General features: G+C 33.2%; 1 protein-coding gene across 4 annotated transcripts in view; it reads left to right on the forward strand.

Moving 5' to 3' along the window:
• The window catches only part of SGCZ (sarcoglycan zeta), a 350,955-nt gene that overhangs the window by 309,523 nt on the left and 22,960 nt on the right, over positions 1–18,472 (forward strand). For all 4 annotated transcript variants that reach the window (XR_016466157.1, XM_090139399.1, XM_090139397.1 and 1 more), the window contains exon 7: positions 18,322–18,394. Coding sequence is in view for 3 of the 4 variants with exons in the window: in XM_090139399.1 (XP_089995525.1) it covers positions 18,322–18,394 (73 nt within the window). In the remaining variant the exon portion in view is untranslated. The remainder of the gene's footprint in view (positions 1–18,321; positions 18,395–18,472) is intronic.

The following is an 18,472-nucleotide window of genomic DNA, read 5'->3' on the forward strand; positions in this document are numbered from 1 at the left end:
ATAAATGCAAATGTTCCACTGTAATTTAACACCAGGAATAGGACAAAAGTACACTCAGGAAGGCCAGGGTCAAACTGAGACTGAATTTTCTTTATAAGCCTTAGAATAAATTAGATTGTTGTTTGCCAGTATTTGTGGGTAAATTTTCTTACACAAAATTACAGAACTGCAGGGGTTGGAAGAGACCTCAAGAGATCATTGACTCCAACCCTTCTGCTAAAGCAGGTCCCCTACAATAGGTCACACAGGGTCTTGAATATCTTCATGGAAGGAGACTCCACATCTCTTGACAACCTGTTCCAGTGGTCCAGTATTTATTCACTCCTCTCTGATCTCTGCTGATCTTCACTGGCCACAGGATTTTTTCAATACTAAACGAAAAGAAAAAACTTTCACAAGCAGACAGTTTAGTGATGCCACAGTAGCCAATACTAAATTGTATCCATTGTCCAAATTTGTATTTATGAGAAGGATAAATGAGTGTTTGTTGAGTCAATAGCATTCTTCATAGTTAGTACATTTAAAATATGTATGTTGTTTGTTTGTTTGTTTGTTTTAAATAACGAGTATAATGTGAGTGGAAGAAGAGTGTTACTGGAACCCTATCAGGATTCATGCTTGATCAGAATTTTAAATTCTGTGAAAGTTAATCTTAAACATACAGTTGACACAGCGGATTTCAAAGTGTCTACCATAAGTTACAAAATAAAATGTCTACATATGGCACATTAAGAAATCTGATCATGTGCTGTGGTTGTAATGATAGTGCACTGCTCAACTGATTTCAACTTCAAAGTAGTTTGAGTACCCACAGCACCTGTTGACTTCAGTGGTATTAGAAAGCAGAGGAACTAAAGTAAATTTGTTCAGTGATGTTCAGTATGGCATATAGAAGTGCTCCTTGTAAAAAGAACAGGATTTTCTCCTTAACTTTTGAAATACACTTGGCTGTATGTATATTTATTTTAAGCACAAAATAAAAATAATAAAAAAGAAAGTCTAGAAAAGCTTAAGTTAATGCTGCTTTGGTAAGCTTATCTGAGATTCAGGGATTACTAAATACCTGTCAATTCACACCAAACATATTACTACTTCAGTTGGTTTTTATTTTGTGGCTATGATGAAAAATAAAAAAGCTCTATGATTATTTTAGTGTTATAAAACAGATTTTGACATTAATTACTTCCACACTAGAAAAAGAAGAAAGAAAGAAAATGAAATATATGAAAGATTTAGTCAGCTATTAGATATCACATAAAAAAGGATGGCCATTACCTAGAATCATAGAATCATAGAATTGCTCAGGTTGGAAAAGACCTTAAAGATCATCAAGTCCACTCGCAACTTAACCAAACTACTAACAACCCTCTGCTACATCATTTTCCTGAGCACCACATCCAAATGGTTTTTAAACACATTCAGGGATGGTGACCCAACCACCTCCCTGGGGAGTGTATTCCAGTGCTTAACAACTGTTTCAGTAGTTTTTCGTGATAACCCGCATAAACTTACCCTGGTGCAATGTGAGGCCATACTGAAAGATTTACTAGTTTCTAAGCATTTTTATGTAGGTCTGAGAATCAAATACAATGTATACATTTTTAATTTTCAATTTACATGGCAGTTTGTTTAGAAAAATATGTGAAGATATTTTGTAATTGCAGATTGAAAGAACAATTTATTTTTTAAAATCCTTTGGAAATCATTGTCTTAAGTATTCTATTTGGAAATAACATAATGAAGTTGGGATCATTGTTTCTAATCTCTGGTTAATCATTTTGTTGTCTTAATATCTTATAAAAAGGTTATTTTCAAAATTTTATACTTTAGATCACTAGGGCCCAATTTATGTTAACCCTTATGTCAATTTATTAGACAATAAAAATATTCTACAGGAGGAAGGGAAGAATATAAGATAGAAGAGCTTTTCTGACAGGCATACACAGAAAACCATTATATCCCAATTTCTCTATCTCTACAAAGCTTTTTGCATCAGAATTACTAATTTCTAGCCAAATGATTAAGCTGTAATGAGCTGTAAAATGCTTTACTGTTTACTTCAGTCCACAGCTGAAATTACTGAAAATAGATTTCCAGAAGGAAAATAAACATTGTACAATGCAGAGAAAACAAAATATGAGTATCAGAAAGCAATAATAGCTGTCCTATCACACATATCACAAACACAAGACTATTATAATGCAGTATAATATTTTTTTTCACATTTTTTTTTTAACATATCATATGTTATGGGGCATTGCTTTGGCCAGTTTAGGCCAGCTGTCCTGGTTTTGTCCCCTCCCATCTTCTTGTGCTCCCACAGCCCACTTGCTCACAGGACAGTACACAAAACCAAGAAACTGAAATATTCCTGGCTCCATATAGCACTGTTCAGCAACAACTAAAACATCAGTGTGTTATCAACGCTGTTTTTCTCCTAAAGCCAAAACACAGCATCGTATCAGACACTACAAAGAAAATCTGGCTGAAACCAGGACTAAAAACTTTCACAGTATGTGCACATTACTACAGATTGTCTTCTGACTTTTTGTTTTTTAAAACCAAAAATGTAGTTAGCAGTTTAATAAGATGCACTAAATAAAGTATAGGTAGTGGTAGTAAGAGAAACACAAAGAAGAGGTGTAAAAACTTTGCAGGCCACTGACACTTGCTATGAGGCTTCTCCCTTGTCAAATAGTGAAGTTATGTAGAAGGGTGGAAGAGAGGGAAGGACAGTAGGACACATTTTTTCAGTTTTAGTGGAAACATTCTCACATTAATAACAGGACAGATGTGGGTCAAATCTGCTTTTATACCAGAATAGTGTCAGGGAAAAATCTGCGATGTTCTGCACATACTTCTTCATTACACAAGAATTTATGATTATAAGGAGTTCAGCATGGCTTTGGTCAAAGTTACATATTTCAATGGATGAAAGATCAGAGCTTTGATGTACCAAGGATACTCCAGAATGTTCTTCCACACTTTTATTCTAATAATGTTCTAATAATATCAAGGATTAACATGTAGATGAGTGTGTCACTACCTCAGTTTTGATTATAAGATTATGTTGTAGGAATGTGAGTCTGCATGTAATTGAAATGTAGAAAAGTCTTCCAAAGTAGTTAAAATGCAATGATAAAGTAGAAATATGGGCTATGGCTATAAAAGATAGTATGACAAAAAATATGGGGAAATATATGAATTTCAAATTAGATTGACAGAGCAGAATTAAAATATTTATAACAAGTACTGAAATGTAGAAAAATAAATGCTTATTTGATGTACATTGTTATGATAATAGATAGATATCTAGTTCCTTCAGGGACTGACTAGGAATTGTAATATGAAGAGGAGAAAAGATCTTGGATTTGCCATGTTCAGTTGGTAGGTTCTCATTTAGGAAAAATAGAGCTTGGATTGTGAAGTTGCAAGAGATGAAGGGAAGCATTAAATCACTTTAATCTCACTTACTTATACAAGTTATAAGTGATCATAGTAAAATTACTGTATTTGATGTTGCAGTAAAAACAAGCCTTTGAGTAGATGTACCAAACTCTCAGGATCTTGAACTCTGAATGAACCAGGATTCTTACATAAGCATTTGTCAGTAACAAAAATGCATTACATATATATAAGTTCTGTGGTTCCCAAATGATGAGTATATAATGTGTAATTCAAAATGTACTGAGTGAATAAGATTTCTGAGGAGCTTATTTAGATGTCAAGGAATCACTTAACGTCCAGAATTTTCTGTGGAAGATTACTATTACAGGAATCTAACCACATTACAACAGAGCAGCTTTTCAGGGCACTTTTCTTGAGAACTATCTGTGGAGTTGATTACAAGCTTGTATATGTGAGTGCCAAGTTATCTCTGAACTGGAAGTTTTGTGGGCAGATTAAAAGTAGTGAACCTAAATAAATAAATTTCTTATACAGGACATTGCACAGATACATTTATGTCTTCTTGTTAAGCATGGAGTGTGTCCCCAGCCATCTCAGATTGCAAGCAGTATGTGCTTACATCAGCCTGCAGGTGAAATGTGTAGGTTGTTTGAGGGCTGCAGTTACCTAAGCATAAAGGCAGTTGGTTTGCAAGGAGAAGATTTTGAATTTTGACAGTTTCAGAAAAACATGCTGAGGAACATAGTGACTGGACTATGAAGTATGCACAGAGAAAGAAGCCTTAATTGAAAAAGTTTCTCTGCAAGGGAGTAGACTCGAAAGGAGAAAAATGTGTAGAAGTTTCTGTAGTCCTGCCAGCCCAGGAAAATACATTCAGTTTGCTCCAGCATTCCACTGGGAAGTTCTTAAGATGACTGTGCCCTACAACCAAAGATGTAGAGGGAGACAACACATACTCAGATAAGAGAATGGAAAGATTAATAAAGAAAGACATAAATAGAATCCTAGCAAAATGATGCTCATGTGATGTTTAGGTAGAAGAAAATCTTCATCTGTCTACTACCTGTCAATTATTCTATAACCTGTGCCTTCCAAATAGGTTTCCTTCCATACTGAGCTTTTTTTTCTTTTTTTTTCTTTCTCTTTTTGTAGAGCAGTGGTGATATCGTGCTGTAAGAAAAGACATGTTTGTATCCCTTCCTCTCCTGGGCTATCACCTGTTCAATGTTTTTTTCAATAGCTCTTACGTTTTCAAGATGCTTATCAACTTTTTGAGCTGCTCCTTCAGAGCATAGCCACAAGCTTCTCAAATTTACTGAAGAGACTATTTGCTCTCCTCTGGTACGGAACAATATTGATCAAAAGACTGATTACAACTTCCAGATTTAAACTGGTTTTCTGGTGAAACCTTTCATACCAAAACTAATATTAGATTTTGTAGCAAATCTAATAATAAGTATTTTTATGAAAAAATTCTGATTTTTGCTTCATATTCCTAGTCATATTTCACATTTCCCATTGAATGACTGTGCCAGTGTTCAGAGGTATAATTCAAAGCGTTTCTAGTTTTCAGAAGACAGAATGGCACGATACCTAGAAAGTTCCCATGATCTATAGAAGCATTGGAGCCCAGCAGAAAATAGACCCATTATTAGTAAGATGAGATAATTGTTAATCCAAACCAACTTGTTTTGAAACAAACTGTAAACATTCAGAATACAGGATTGATGCAGGAAGTGTATCCTTTGGATAAAATTGGACTCCAATTTTGTAGTAAAATTGTAATTCTTATAAAATAAATGAGCTAAACTTGACACTTACATGCCCTCAGGCTTTGGTAGATTTGAAAATACAATTTAAGTTACAGAGGTCAGTCCAATCTCTATTTATAAGATGTAGCTATTCATAGGAGAGAAAGGTGAATCTAAAAGGAGCTCCTGTATTCTCACTTTTTTTTTTTTTTTCCTTAAAATACTTGCTTGTGACATATTAGTGCCTGGAAACAAAATGCTATTGTTGGAGATAAGGGTCAGGCTGCAAAGCACAGTAGGATTTAGGTTCAACAGAGGGTATTTTTCTCCAAATACCCATGCTATAATGATACTGCAGGCCAAAAATATCTTGCTTATTCCTATTACACTTTTCTAGTTAAAAGCTGAGAAGATGAGCTCATTCAGATTTCAGTTTGTCACACCTTCAAAACAGGAATGCTTTTATGTTTCAAAAAATATCACCAGCATTTGACTTAAAAAAAAAAATAAAAAGAAAGAAAAAAAAGAAATACACAGTAGTTTCTCTTACTGTGAGAGCTGTAACACATGTCAGAACTGCATTTCATTTTCTTTGAATCCTGTGTGAAACCACTACTGAGTGGCTTTTTTAATTTTATCTGATCTTAAGGTGAAATTTTTACCCAACTTTCACTATGAGCTAATGCATTTAATAGACGTAAATGACATGGTGAGATTGTGCAAGAAAATATGACATGCATAATACTTACAAAACTTGTGTCAATGAACTAAACATGGAAATCATTTTAAATCTAAATTTAGGTAGAAATAGCAGGAAGAATATAGAAATTTAGCTTAATTTTAAAAGACAGAAATATAGAAAACTGGGAATATTCTGTTATTGAATAAGCACATTTTTCTGCCCTCAGAGTTTATTTATATTTTTACTTTAAATATTCAAAACATGGCATACTACTGCAACATGACCCAAATTTTTTCTTCCTTCTGAGATAGAAAAACTGTTAGCGACATAGTCTGTAATTTGTATTTCTGACTTTAGATGAGACACATTGCATCACATTATTCAAGTATTCACAAGGAGATACTGCATGAATACATGACAAAGCTTTATTTAGAGAAGTTTGCAGCTTTCTACCACACTTTGGTCTTTGCTGTTACCCGTAGAGCTATTTATAAACCAGGTAGGCAGGCAGAACTATGAAGAATGTAGATTCAAATCATTTCTGCTCTGCAATACATCTCAAAGCTTATACATAGCAAACTCTATAAGCTAGGAATAATTTCACCCATAGGAAGCCACTCCAGAAAAAAAATAAATCGCCCACAGAAATATGGCCTGCAGCCTTCAGCCTACATTGAGAATTTAAATTCCTATCCTCATTGTGGCTAATGACAAGTTTACATTTCACAGTGTCTGACAGCATTAAATTCAGCACACCAAGACACAAGCATTATAAGCCATCATTCATCATTTTGGCTAAAAAAATATCACAAGCATTTACATTTGAATTAAAAGTATGTAGGTCACTCCAAAAGTAAAGCTTATAAATATCTAATGAGTGGGAGTCAAGTGGATGGGGCCAGGTTCTTTTCAACAGTGCCCAGCAACAAAACAAGTGGCAATTGGCACAGTCTGGAACACAGGAAGTTCCATACATGAAGTAAAACTTCCTTCTTTTGAGTGTGACAGAGCACTGGAACAAGCTATCCAGAGGTTATGGAGTCTCTGGAAAGAGAAATTCAAAGCCTGCCTTGACACTTTCCTGTGCACCCACCTTGTAGGGAATCTTCTTTAGCAGGGCTAAAGAAACCAAAAGACTGGTGGTCCCTTCCAATGCCTGTGATTCTTCAATTTATCTAGGAATCTTTGACAGCATAGCGTGTAAGATCATCACCAAGCTCAGTTTCTAATAATAGAGCTAATATACTTTTTAAAAGTTGTGTTACAATGTACAAATGTATGAGTTTTCAGTTGTAGCATCTGTGAATAAAGTACATGTCTTTTGTATTTAGCTGTCATTTCCATTTCAGTAAATAATTCATGATAATACTTTGGTCATGATTACTTTGTTGTGACTTGTTAGGATTTGAGATTCAAGCTGTTTTGACATGCATCAGAAGTATGTTTGTTTCATTATTGGATATACTTAGTTCTTGGAATTTAGTTGTGTATGCAGAACTTGGAATAAAAATACCAAGATGCATTTTGTCACACTCACTTTCAAAACATCACAATAGCAATCAATCTTGTCAGTAAATTCATTTGCTGAAAGCAAACATAAAAGAAATTGTTTTTCTTCATCTTGCCTACTCCCACCAAGTGGAATTAAAAATGGAACTTTAAATCAGTTTAAGGTTTTCCTTCTAATTGTATAGGACCAAGAATGAGTCCTGAACAAATACATTAAATTGTCACTTAAGTTCATCAAAGCATTGTATTTAATCTGGACTCATTAATGAAGTACTCAGTATTTTTGCAGTCTTTTTTTTTTTTTCTTTTTTTTTTTTTTCTTTTTTTTTTCCCATGCAGCTATGAATTACATAGGTTTTTGTAATATGCATTTTTTCTCATTCATGGTATGTCATTACAGTTGTCGCATTGGTTTAAGCACATTTACAATTTCCAGAGCTCTACTATTCATTCTTTGGATTTGAATCTGCATAGCCAATAGCTAGGCATTCTGGCACTAATCCTACAATGCATCTGTGCTAGAATTTTGGTCCTACGAGTTACGAGACTGGAACTAAAATACAAGCAACTTCACAACACTGGAGTAATTTATAGCTGTTAGGATCTTGGACTGTGTCTTGAGTCACTTGGTTTTCTTTCTGCATTAATTATCATCCTTATTCTATTTTAATTTATAAATAATTTAGAAAAGACCTCTTCCTATTCAGTATTTAAATTCCTTACAAAAAATGTATCTTTTACTTTCCTTCTTTACGTATAAATGAATCTATTTTCACTAGCAAATATTTTATGCTTAGCATGTTTCTAAAATTCTCATTGATTTCATGATGTCATTTCTGATCTTAGTTATTTTTTAAATTATCAGTTCACATAGTACAATTCTGCATAGCACGTACAATCATGAACTCACAAATCTTTCAGTTCTTCCAGCTTTATTTCTTTACAAATGCCAAAATGTCATTTAACTCAGGTGGAGACTTTTCCCTTAAGACTTCTCCTACCATTATTCTAAAACTATCTGATAAAATCTGATAGAATTGAAGGCAAGTGCTACAGGTTACATCGCTAACAGTGTAACTAGAAATAGTGCTCTTTCATGTCCTTTCTCTTCATCACTTTCTGCGAAGCAAGTTATGGTTGTCAAAGGTCTATGTACAGCAACATGTAAAGCTCATACCAAAGCACAAGATGAATGCAAGAAAAACAAAGCAAAATACTAGTGGTAGCAGAATTTGAAAATATATTTTCCCATAAACTGGGAAAAGGCACGAGTTGGAATTGATAGTTTCATCTGAAAGAATTTTCTCATTAAACATCAGAGGGAAACATATTTTCGTGAAATATTTATTTTCATATCAAGTGAACCAGCTACATTATTTTTGCTATTTTTATCTTAGCAGCATTACCAAATGATCGACAATTTTTAAAATGTGTTTTTACAGTCTCAGTGTGGAGTGGAGAAAACCCAATAGACAAAGCATGCTGTGCAGAAAGAATGTTTATCAACAAGTTTGTTTCATGTTTAAGCTGTCAGGACTGCTTTCTGGCTTTTTATACTTACGGGGTTTTTTTTTCTTCTCACTGTCATTCTTGGTCTTGTCTACCTAGTTTATATTTAGATTTAGGATTAATGCAAAAAATCAATTAGAGTTTCAGAACTTAAAGATTTAATGAAAATAGTTTTTTTTTTCTTCAAGACAACAAAACTCAGAATAATGTAATGTTGGTAAAGTATTAATGTGAAAATTTAATAGAGACGTTAAGAGGAACTTCTAATGAAAAACAAAGAATAGGGGGGTATCCTACAGGAAAACAAAACAAATCCACAAGAACCACAAAACCAACCAAAACGCTACTTCCTGTGCTAAGATGTCTGGAACATAAGACAAGAGTAAAAGAGTAGAAAGATTGAATCTAAAGGAAATAAATTTATTTGGAAGTCTTAAGATCACGAGAACAGAGATCTTTCCAAATAAGGATATAAGAGCTGAACAACTGGATTGCTAAGCATTGTGATAGACATTAACTGGACGGTGCAGAAAAATCTCTCTTGGGTATAGTTTGAAGAGCAGGACAAATTCTGTGTTGTCTCTTACACCACCTCTGAATTTGGTCTTTTGTAGACAGCTGGACACCAGAATTATATTATTTCTGTAATTTTAAGTGCTAAATTGAAGAAGTGTTTTGATTCAAGACAGGTGTCAAATATCATGATATTCTGCACCACAGAAATGACAGTTCTGGAAGCTGGTGTTCAGTATCTATTCTGGAAATGCCTAAATGTAGAGCAGTTTAATTTTTAGGAGAACATAAACAAAAGATGACTTAGGTGTCTTAACTGGGACAGAATCGATTTTTCCTTCCATAATGTCTGCTATGATATTATGTTATGGCTTTAGGAAAAAAACAATGGACATTTCAGTTTCTCTGCTTTTCATACTGTCCTGCCAGTGAGTGAGCAAGGGGACACAAGAAGTTGGGAGGGGACAGAAGCAGGGAAGCTGGCCTGAACAGGCCAAAGAGATACTCCAAACCATACGACTTGAAAAAGCTTGAAAACAGTGGGGATTTGTCTGGGCAGGAAGCCACTGATTTGGGACTGGCTGGGCATTGGTTGGTGGATGTTGAGTAATTGCTTGTGCATCACATATCTTATATATATATATATGTGTGTGTATATATATATATATATATATATATATATATATATATATAAAATCATAACTGTTATGTTTTTCTCCTCTTCCTTTTTCTGTCTTGATATATAGTTTTGATCTCAACCTATGAGCCCTGCTTTGTTTTGTTTTGTTTTGTTTTGTTTGTTTGTTTGTTGTGTTTTGTGTGTGTGTGTGTTTTGCTTTTTTTTGCGGTGCTGAACATCCTGTGGATTTGAACCACAACATGAGGTTTCAGTGGCAGATGACCACTCAGAATTCTGATGCATTTATGATAAATTTATGGTAGGTATATGGCAGAGTGATTAAGTCTATTCTGACTCGCCAACAGTAAAAGAGCAACCTCCTGACTAGTGTTGTGCCACAAGACTCAAAGGAAAGCTAGACTGTTAAAAGGTTTGCCAGATAATCTGAATTCTGGTTGTAATCCAGCACCTGATAACTGCTCCATGGTGACTGTTAGTATGAGCAGTGGCAAACTACTCTGTGACCAGTTCAGTCCCATCTTGAAAATGGGAATCTACCTGTAAGTTACTGCCATATATCCTTTTCCAACAGACTCTCTAAGGTATGTGGCAACTCTCTTGTCATCCTTGACTGAAAAAATGTTTGTCTTACCTTGAGAAAAGTTATGTAACATGGCCAACTTTAGCGTATTGCAGTATGCAATGATAGCTTGTCCTTTGCAGAAGAAATGCAATTTTTCTAGTGATTAATACAGATCTTACATATGCATGTTTGCTAACATGGCCTTTGCTAATATACAGTCATTGCATTTAACGGATCAAATACACCTGCATCCATTTTGTTGCTAAGTTGAAAGGCTTGTTTCACTGTTATGCTGACTTGAAGGTGGGAATATTCTTAAAAAGACAACAGTATTGTTATACATTCACCTTCTCCCAAATAAGTGCAGAATTTCTGTTTGAAAATGCAGCCAAGGCATATCTAATTAAGTCATATGCTCATTTGCCAGGCTGGAATGTGTTGTATTCAGCTGAGTAACTTTCTTCTAGACAGGAACAAAAAACATCAGTATAGCACAGGAATGAAAAGAAGTCATAATTGGTGATAATCAAGATAACTAGTAGTAATATTTAATAGAAATTAGATAGAACTGACATTATATTTCTCATATTTCTCAAATATATAAATAATGACTTCCAGTATTTTAGGATGCTAACGTTTCATTTTGCTTAAACGGGCACAAAATATGTTATATAAATCCATCTCTATTTCAACATTATTAAAATACATGTGAGGATTCTTCTCTCACTTTCATATTTTCACAAATTCTAAAACATTTGAAGTCATTTTTGCAGTAACTTTTTAAATATATATTATATACTCCTATACAGTGGATATTTTCTGTGTGTATTAGTGCCCTCTACAGGATAAACAAATACACTTTCTAAATATTTGATTACCATTATCAGTGGCACTCTAATTGCTATGTAGTAAAAAAGATATAGTAGATCTATTTCTAAAACCTGGATAATAGCTCTACTGCTTCATGGTTTCCTTTTGCATAAATAAAACCCAAGTAAATTGTAAGAGCAGAACAGTAATTATCGCATAAATGTAAGAACTTTTCATTATGTAGTATTGGTAATGTACAGAGCAGAAGTGAATGCATATTGGAAATGCATACAAAAAAGCTTCCTTTGGAAATGTTCTTTCTCACATTTTGTAAATTCTTCTATCAAATCTCTATTCTTATACGTTGTAATGTGTGAACAATATTTAGAAAACTGATGATGTTGGAGTCATACTCACGTTCTGCAGCAAAGAGTCCAACATCTTGAGATTGGGTTTTTTGAAACTCCACTGCAGAACATAAAATCTAACTTGTTAGTAGATAGTGCTAGTATCTCAGAAAATAGGAGTATGTCTGAAGGTAGAAACAGCAAGAAGTACAGAAATCAGAACAGTATTATTTGGGATCATATAAGTTAAGTCTTAGACATTTTTATATTTTTGTAATTTTGTACAGTTTTGGTGGCAGACAGAAGATATGATTCAGATTCCAGTTTTTAGTGACACTATTTACAAATATCAGCTGCTCATCAGAGTCAACCTGGATCCTCATTCAAAAAGGAGTCATTTTTGATCTAAAGTAGAAAATGATGGTGAAGTGATCACCTGAAAGATCTTTGTTATTTTGTGCTTTTTTTTTTTTTTTTTTTTTTTTTTTTTTGGCATGCAAAGAGCTAAGAAAGGGCAGAGCCAGAAAACTGTACTTTTGAAAATATTTTTTCACCACATTAAAAATATTAAATAACTGAGATTTAGTCTTTCATTTTAGACTTTGAAGCAAACTGTATTAACATTCCTGGTTATATAGTTGAGAAGCAGTACATAATGAGATTTTTTAAGAAAGTTCAAAGTCGGAGAATATCACTAGTTGCTCTTGAAACTAGGAGAGAAATAGCTTTCTCATTCACACATTTATTTCTGCAGGATTCCAGTTTTTCCTTAATATTCCATACAAATGCGGCTCTTTGCTTCTAGTGAAAATGAAGTTGAAATGTTTAGGTAATTTGAGTAGACCTAAAGTTAAGGCCTTCATTTTGTGTGTGAGACATCCAAGTTCATATCCCATTCTTTCATATCCTAGGTAGTCCACTGGTTATTGAGCTATTGACTATTTGATAGTGCTCTCATTCATTGATTCGTTCATTTTTCATCAAGGAAACAGCAATTCTAATTTGTTACTGATTAAGTATTTATTAGAGTATAAACCTATGCTTTTCACATCTTAGGGATAACTATTAAAACCATCTGAAAACAATATCCTTTTTTTGATCAATTAAATACAAGAATAATACAATGTAAAATTCAGTATTTTGAATGCTGACAAGGACAACTCCAATTGTTTTCCACTGCTGTGAATCCTGAAACCGTTGCATGATCTTAAGGAAAACAAACAAACAAGCCCAGCACACATCAAATCCAGGCTATCATTTCTATCTAGGAAGATAAATAAGATAAATTATTGTTGTTTGTATTTTTCTAGCAATTATTTATGATGAAATTTAAATGTAAGGTTTAAATCTATGTAATTTTTGTAGCCTTTCAAGGAGATTCTATCAATTCAAGCAGAAAGTGGTTGTTGTCAATCCTTTCTATTTTTGTATTTATTTCCATCTGTCATGCATTGTATATGAAAAATATGAATTCAATTATGTAATTCCTATGCTAATTTCTTTTTTTTTTTTTTTTTTTTTTTTGATTGATTGATTCACTTTTTTAGCATATTAAACTATGTAAAGTGTTGGCCAAACATAGATTTTGGTTGTCAACATTCAAGCAAGTATGTGTATAAATTAACTCAATATACAGACATAATATAGTTTAATTTGCACTGCAAGATCTACCTAAGTTTACTGCCCACCATTAGGACACAATTTAGAAAGTATTTGTACTCAGTTCAAGTTACAATAATTTTAGAAGATTTTTGTTGCAATTTAACAAGTATTCACTGGAGTGTGGATTTGCTTTGATCAAAATTTATTACACTGAAGACAATGAATTTATTGAAGAAGTTAGATTTCTTTTCTAGATTAATGGTTTAGTACAAGTCTTTACTTAAGTAAGGTTTCTGTATAGAAAATATGCATCAAACGTTTGTTGTGTTCAAGGTGCTTGAGTAAATCTAAATCAATCATTTCACAAATTACTTTTAAACAGTGGCTTATCTCTGAAGTCTTCAATTCCCAAGTGCCAGTGGTTTAGTTTACGTGTGAACAGCTGCATCTAGAGTCAGATGCTTAAGTACTGCATCTTTCTGCCTGAATTATACCTCTAGGGTGGCCATATATCAAAATCATGCCTGAAACCTTTGCTTTTTAGTCTTAGTCAGTTTTGCTGCTGAGAGACTGAGAAAATCGTGCCAATCACATTGCCATAGAACAACCCTACCTGCTTTCATTCTGTGTGTTCTGTATGTTTCTATAGGAAAAATCCACAGAATGCACAAGTGGAATAACTGGACTTTTAATGAAGAAAGTGGTCCTTCTATGATTATTAATCTGTCTAGATGAATATTTCTGGGATTCATTTTCAGTCTGGCAGTGATCAACCTTTCCAATGTCTTATTGGTGAACAATAGCAAAGTAATCCCACAAAGATACTTTTGAAGTTTTGCTGTGTTCACATGGTAAAAGAATTAAGAACTGAACTTTTTTAATAGCAATTAAACTTTTAGAATATAAAGTCTGTTTTCAAGGTGCAGTGGTAAAGCAATCTTGATTAAGCACTCATATTTTTCTGTGAAATTGGTGGTTACTTAACTTAATGAATTTGAGATGGGTTAAATGACAAGTCACAAAGATGAGAAATAATTTGCAAATTCTTCTTTAATATCTCTAACTCAGGACAAATTGGCAGTAGAGTCTAGCACTTGCCAAATTGTTGCACTTCATCATATTCACTTGTTGTTTCCAAAAAGCCTAGGGAAAGATCAAGGCAATAAGATTCAACTGCGCCTGTGATAATGTAATGCTACATAATCTGAGCACATCAAAATGCTATACAAATCCACTGTCAGTACATTTGAGGTGATTTGCTTACAAGAATAATGTGAGTGGGATAATGTTAATATGCAGTGGATTTTTCACAGCAAAATAATTTATTAATTTTTTGTTTCTTGACGCATCAGTTCTTTAGCCTACATTTTTTTTTTTTTTGCAGAGTGTATAGGCTGTTTTTTTCATGCCTTTCAGTTATTAAGTCATTAAAATGTTCCATTGTTGTTCTGTGAACTAACTCATAAATCAAGGATCATTTGCTTGTTACATAAATGATAACACTGCCTCCATGTACACATATATAAGTGAATATAAATCCAGCACCAAGTACCAACAATGTAATTCTATTCTTTTTATGAAAGTCATCATTTCCCAAAGGCTGAATTTCAGTAACCAATAAATGGAGCAGAAATTAGTAGTTTACACCAGTCTCTCTGAATTTTGAGTATTCAGTTCCAGTTTCAAAGGGAATATATGACTAGTTTTGCTTGTACTGATGGGATTACTTTGATCTGCTGTGCGTTTAAAAAAAAAAAAAGGGTATTTTAAACATCTACTGTGTATAAAACTGTATGCTCTAAGAAATTTTTCTGTAAATACAGAACTGTACTTCTGGCATTTTTTGTGTTTTCTACAGAAGACTCTGTAGAGGCTCTTCTTTGACCAGTAGTCTGTCTTCACTAATGTTTCTCCCTTAGCAAAGTCTTTACTTAACTCATTCTTTCCAATGGAAGCTGGAAGTTGGAGTAATTTTATTCAGTTAAACTTACGGTTTTGATTTTACATCCTTTGCACATACTCAGTGCCCTTGCTATTTTATTTCCTCTGAAAGGTTCACTTTCTGTAGCAATCCATTCTAACTCACATTCCTTTGAGTTCAGTTCCCTAACTACTTCCTTTTGAGATACACTTGAAAGGGCTTGAAGGTTCAAGTCTTTTCTCTTTATCTTAATCTCTGTCTAGAATTTGACATCTGAAAGTAGGTCTTGGCTATGATTCTGTAAGTCGGGGAATACAATTATAACATTCTTCAGTTATTTCTGTAAAAAATTAGCATTTTAGTATTTCGAGCAACTAAACACCTAAAATACATTTCTTCTATTAAAAAGTTGTGTTATTCACTTTGAATCCTGATTTGTATTGTCATATAAATACTATTCACACACACAAAGTCACATTTTTCTAGCACCATTTCCTAAGTAATAGTGAACTGTGTGATCTAACTTCCTGTTGGAGCAGTATAAAAGCAGATTTGCCATATAATAAATCACAAATTAAAGAGCACCTTCCTATAGTTTTTCCAATGTTCTATATTTTTAAGTAATGCTGATCTATGTCACCCATTTGCTCTACTGTCCCTTTCCATTTTTCTTGATCCCACTGTTTTACTGCAGTAAATTCTGGTTGTTTCTCATTTTCCTTCCTAAAAATGAGATAAGTTTCCTGCATTTCTTCTAGTGTACAGTAAAAGGGAGATGTTCCTTGAACTTCCTAGGTGAGGGCTTATTTTTTGAGCATGAAGTATTTACCATGGGAACTGTTATACTTTCAGATTTGGTGGCGAATGAGGAGAAAAAAAGAAGTGGGAATATATCTTCAGATAGTACAGTCTGCTTGAACAAGACCATCTTTCTTTCCAAATTTCAGTTTTGTAAGGTGGGAAAATGGCTTCTAATTTTAAACCACCACTGCTGAATATAAGAAATGTTAGCAGTAGTTTAGAAACAGCTGTCACTTATATTTTCTTATCAGTTTTTGCCAATTATCTCTGGCACTTCCAATTGACTTGGTGCCTGACCCATCACTATTCTATCTTTGCATTAATTCTCCTCTTTTAAATATTAGAGAAGCGTTTTTCTCATAAGGCTGACATTCTGCTCAGTTATATGTATCTTCATATCCCATTTCCACCTTCAAAAATACAAAAAGCGATCGACCTTGTAAATATTCAGTTTTGCTGATTAAAGAGTTGAATGGGATCTAAAACCACGCTGATGCTTCAACTCCATTGGAATTTTTGTATGCTATTATAGATGGGATTTCAGTTTGGAGTAAATGGAATTCAGGCTATATAGACATGCTATTCCTGTCTCTTAAAGGTAGCAAAATTGCCAGAAAATTTCAGGTTCAAAAAGAAGATTCTACCTAGTTCCTAGATTAATACTTTTATATATAAAGAAATGCTTCTTTTTTTCCTGCCTGTGGTTCTTCAGAACACTCAGCATTGTTTGTTTATAGCACACAGATTTGCTTCTTTTCTTGTGACATCCTTAAAGGTTCAGTTGTAATGAAATTGCTTTCAGGATGCTTTGCTAAGATACTTTTTTTTTTTCTTTTTATGCATTGTTTTCTGAAGATAAAACCCTAAATCTTCATTGCTTTCAGAACTCACTCCTTCCTCTCTTGAATTCTCTGTACCAAATATTTGACAATGAAGATTTTTTTTAAAAAATTTTATTTATGAAAATGGATCTTAGAAGATGAATAATAATGACAACTTTCTGACTTATGTACTTTCACATTAATTTATATTCTGGGACTTCTTGTTCAGGACGTTTTCTCTTAAACACTGTAAAGCTGTATTGATTAAACATTCTGTGGTTCTACTTCCAGATCCTGGTAGGATTAATTTCCTAAAGGTTAGTCTTGCTCCAATTTATAGGAGGGAAATTACAAAATTACAAAATTATTCATTAATTGCCAAAATTTTTAAACATCTATCTTAATTAAAACCCAAAATATCTGTTGTGAAATATTTAAATATTAAAATAATTTAAAATATTGTATTGTATTTAAAATTTTTTAAAAATTACAGAAGCACTGGTGATACTGACCACTATTTACGCAGCCTTTAAGAGATATTGTTTGTGTATTCTTAATAGATTTCAGGTCTCAGAACGCAAGGAAATGTTCTGTCCCTGAAATATGGTGACTGTTCCCAGCATATTTAACAATCAACTATAATTATGCCAGAAAGCTTCCTTTATCTTATTTCTAGAAATAGAATGTAAACAAATCACTTGTTTTAGATATATTTCTATTCAGTTCTTATGTATTTATTGTTCATTGAAAAGTCTTTCACATTATAGTTCTAGGCTATTTTCATTATACAGTGCCCATGCTATCTTTACAATGTGTAAACTTATAATCCCCTACCAAAATAAAAATAAATTTTAAACAAACAAGTAAAAACAAACAAACAAACAAAAACAAAAAACAAACAAACAAACAAAACAAAACAAAAACCACCCACAGAGGACATCTCAAATAAGTCATTTGAAAACCATGATGGAAGGAGACTCTGGAGATGTGTCAGAGATATAGGCAGATGGAAAATTGGTATTTCAAAACTTTTGAAAGATTGGGATCTCAATTTAAATAATCAAAATGAGCATCATGCAAAAAGAGTAGGTACTTTAAAAATGTGATTTTATCAAACAAAATTAATTCTTTTCTCTGTCAACATTATCTATAAAGTGTTAAAATGAGCATTCAGGCAAGTAAACAGTGGGAAGCTTGGATATTTAAATGTTTTAAGATTTGTACTTGACATTTATCTATTGATAAGCAGAGGTCTACTGTTTCAAGTGATTGATCCAGATTTTGAATAGAAATGCTAACATAAATATGAAGAAACATTGATAGCTAGTAATAACAGCATTCAATATAGTATATGTTTTATCCCAAAAATATCAATCTGTGATAATTTATTTTGATGTATTTTTATTTTCAAAGTAACTGTACTTTATTTTATTTATGTATTTTAGGCACGGAAGGGGCAGTGTTTGGACATTCTGTGGAGACACCCCATATCAGAGCAGAACCTTCCCAAGACCTCAAGTAGGTGTTCTTCAAAGAGTTTTAAAATTAAGTGTTCTTCAAAACTAATTACAGCTTGATTAAAAGTATAGTGATCTT

The sequence above is a fragment of the Phasianus colchicus genome, chromosome 4 (assembly GCF_987193195.1).
Source record: "Phasianus colchicus chromosome 4, bPhaCol1.hap1.1, whole genome shotgun sequence".
NCBI classification, from domain to species: Eukaryota; Metazoa; Chordata; class Aves; order Galliformes; family Phasianidae; genus Phasianus; species Phasianus colchicus.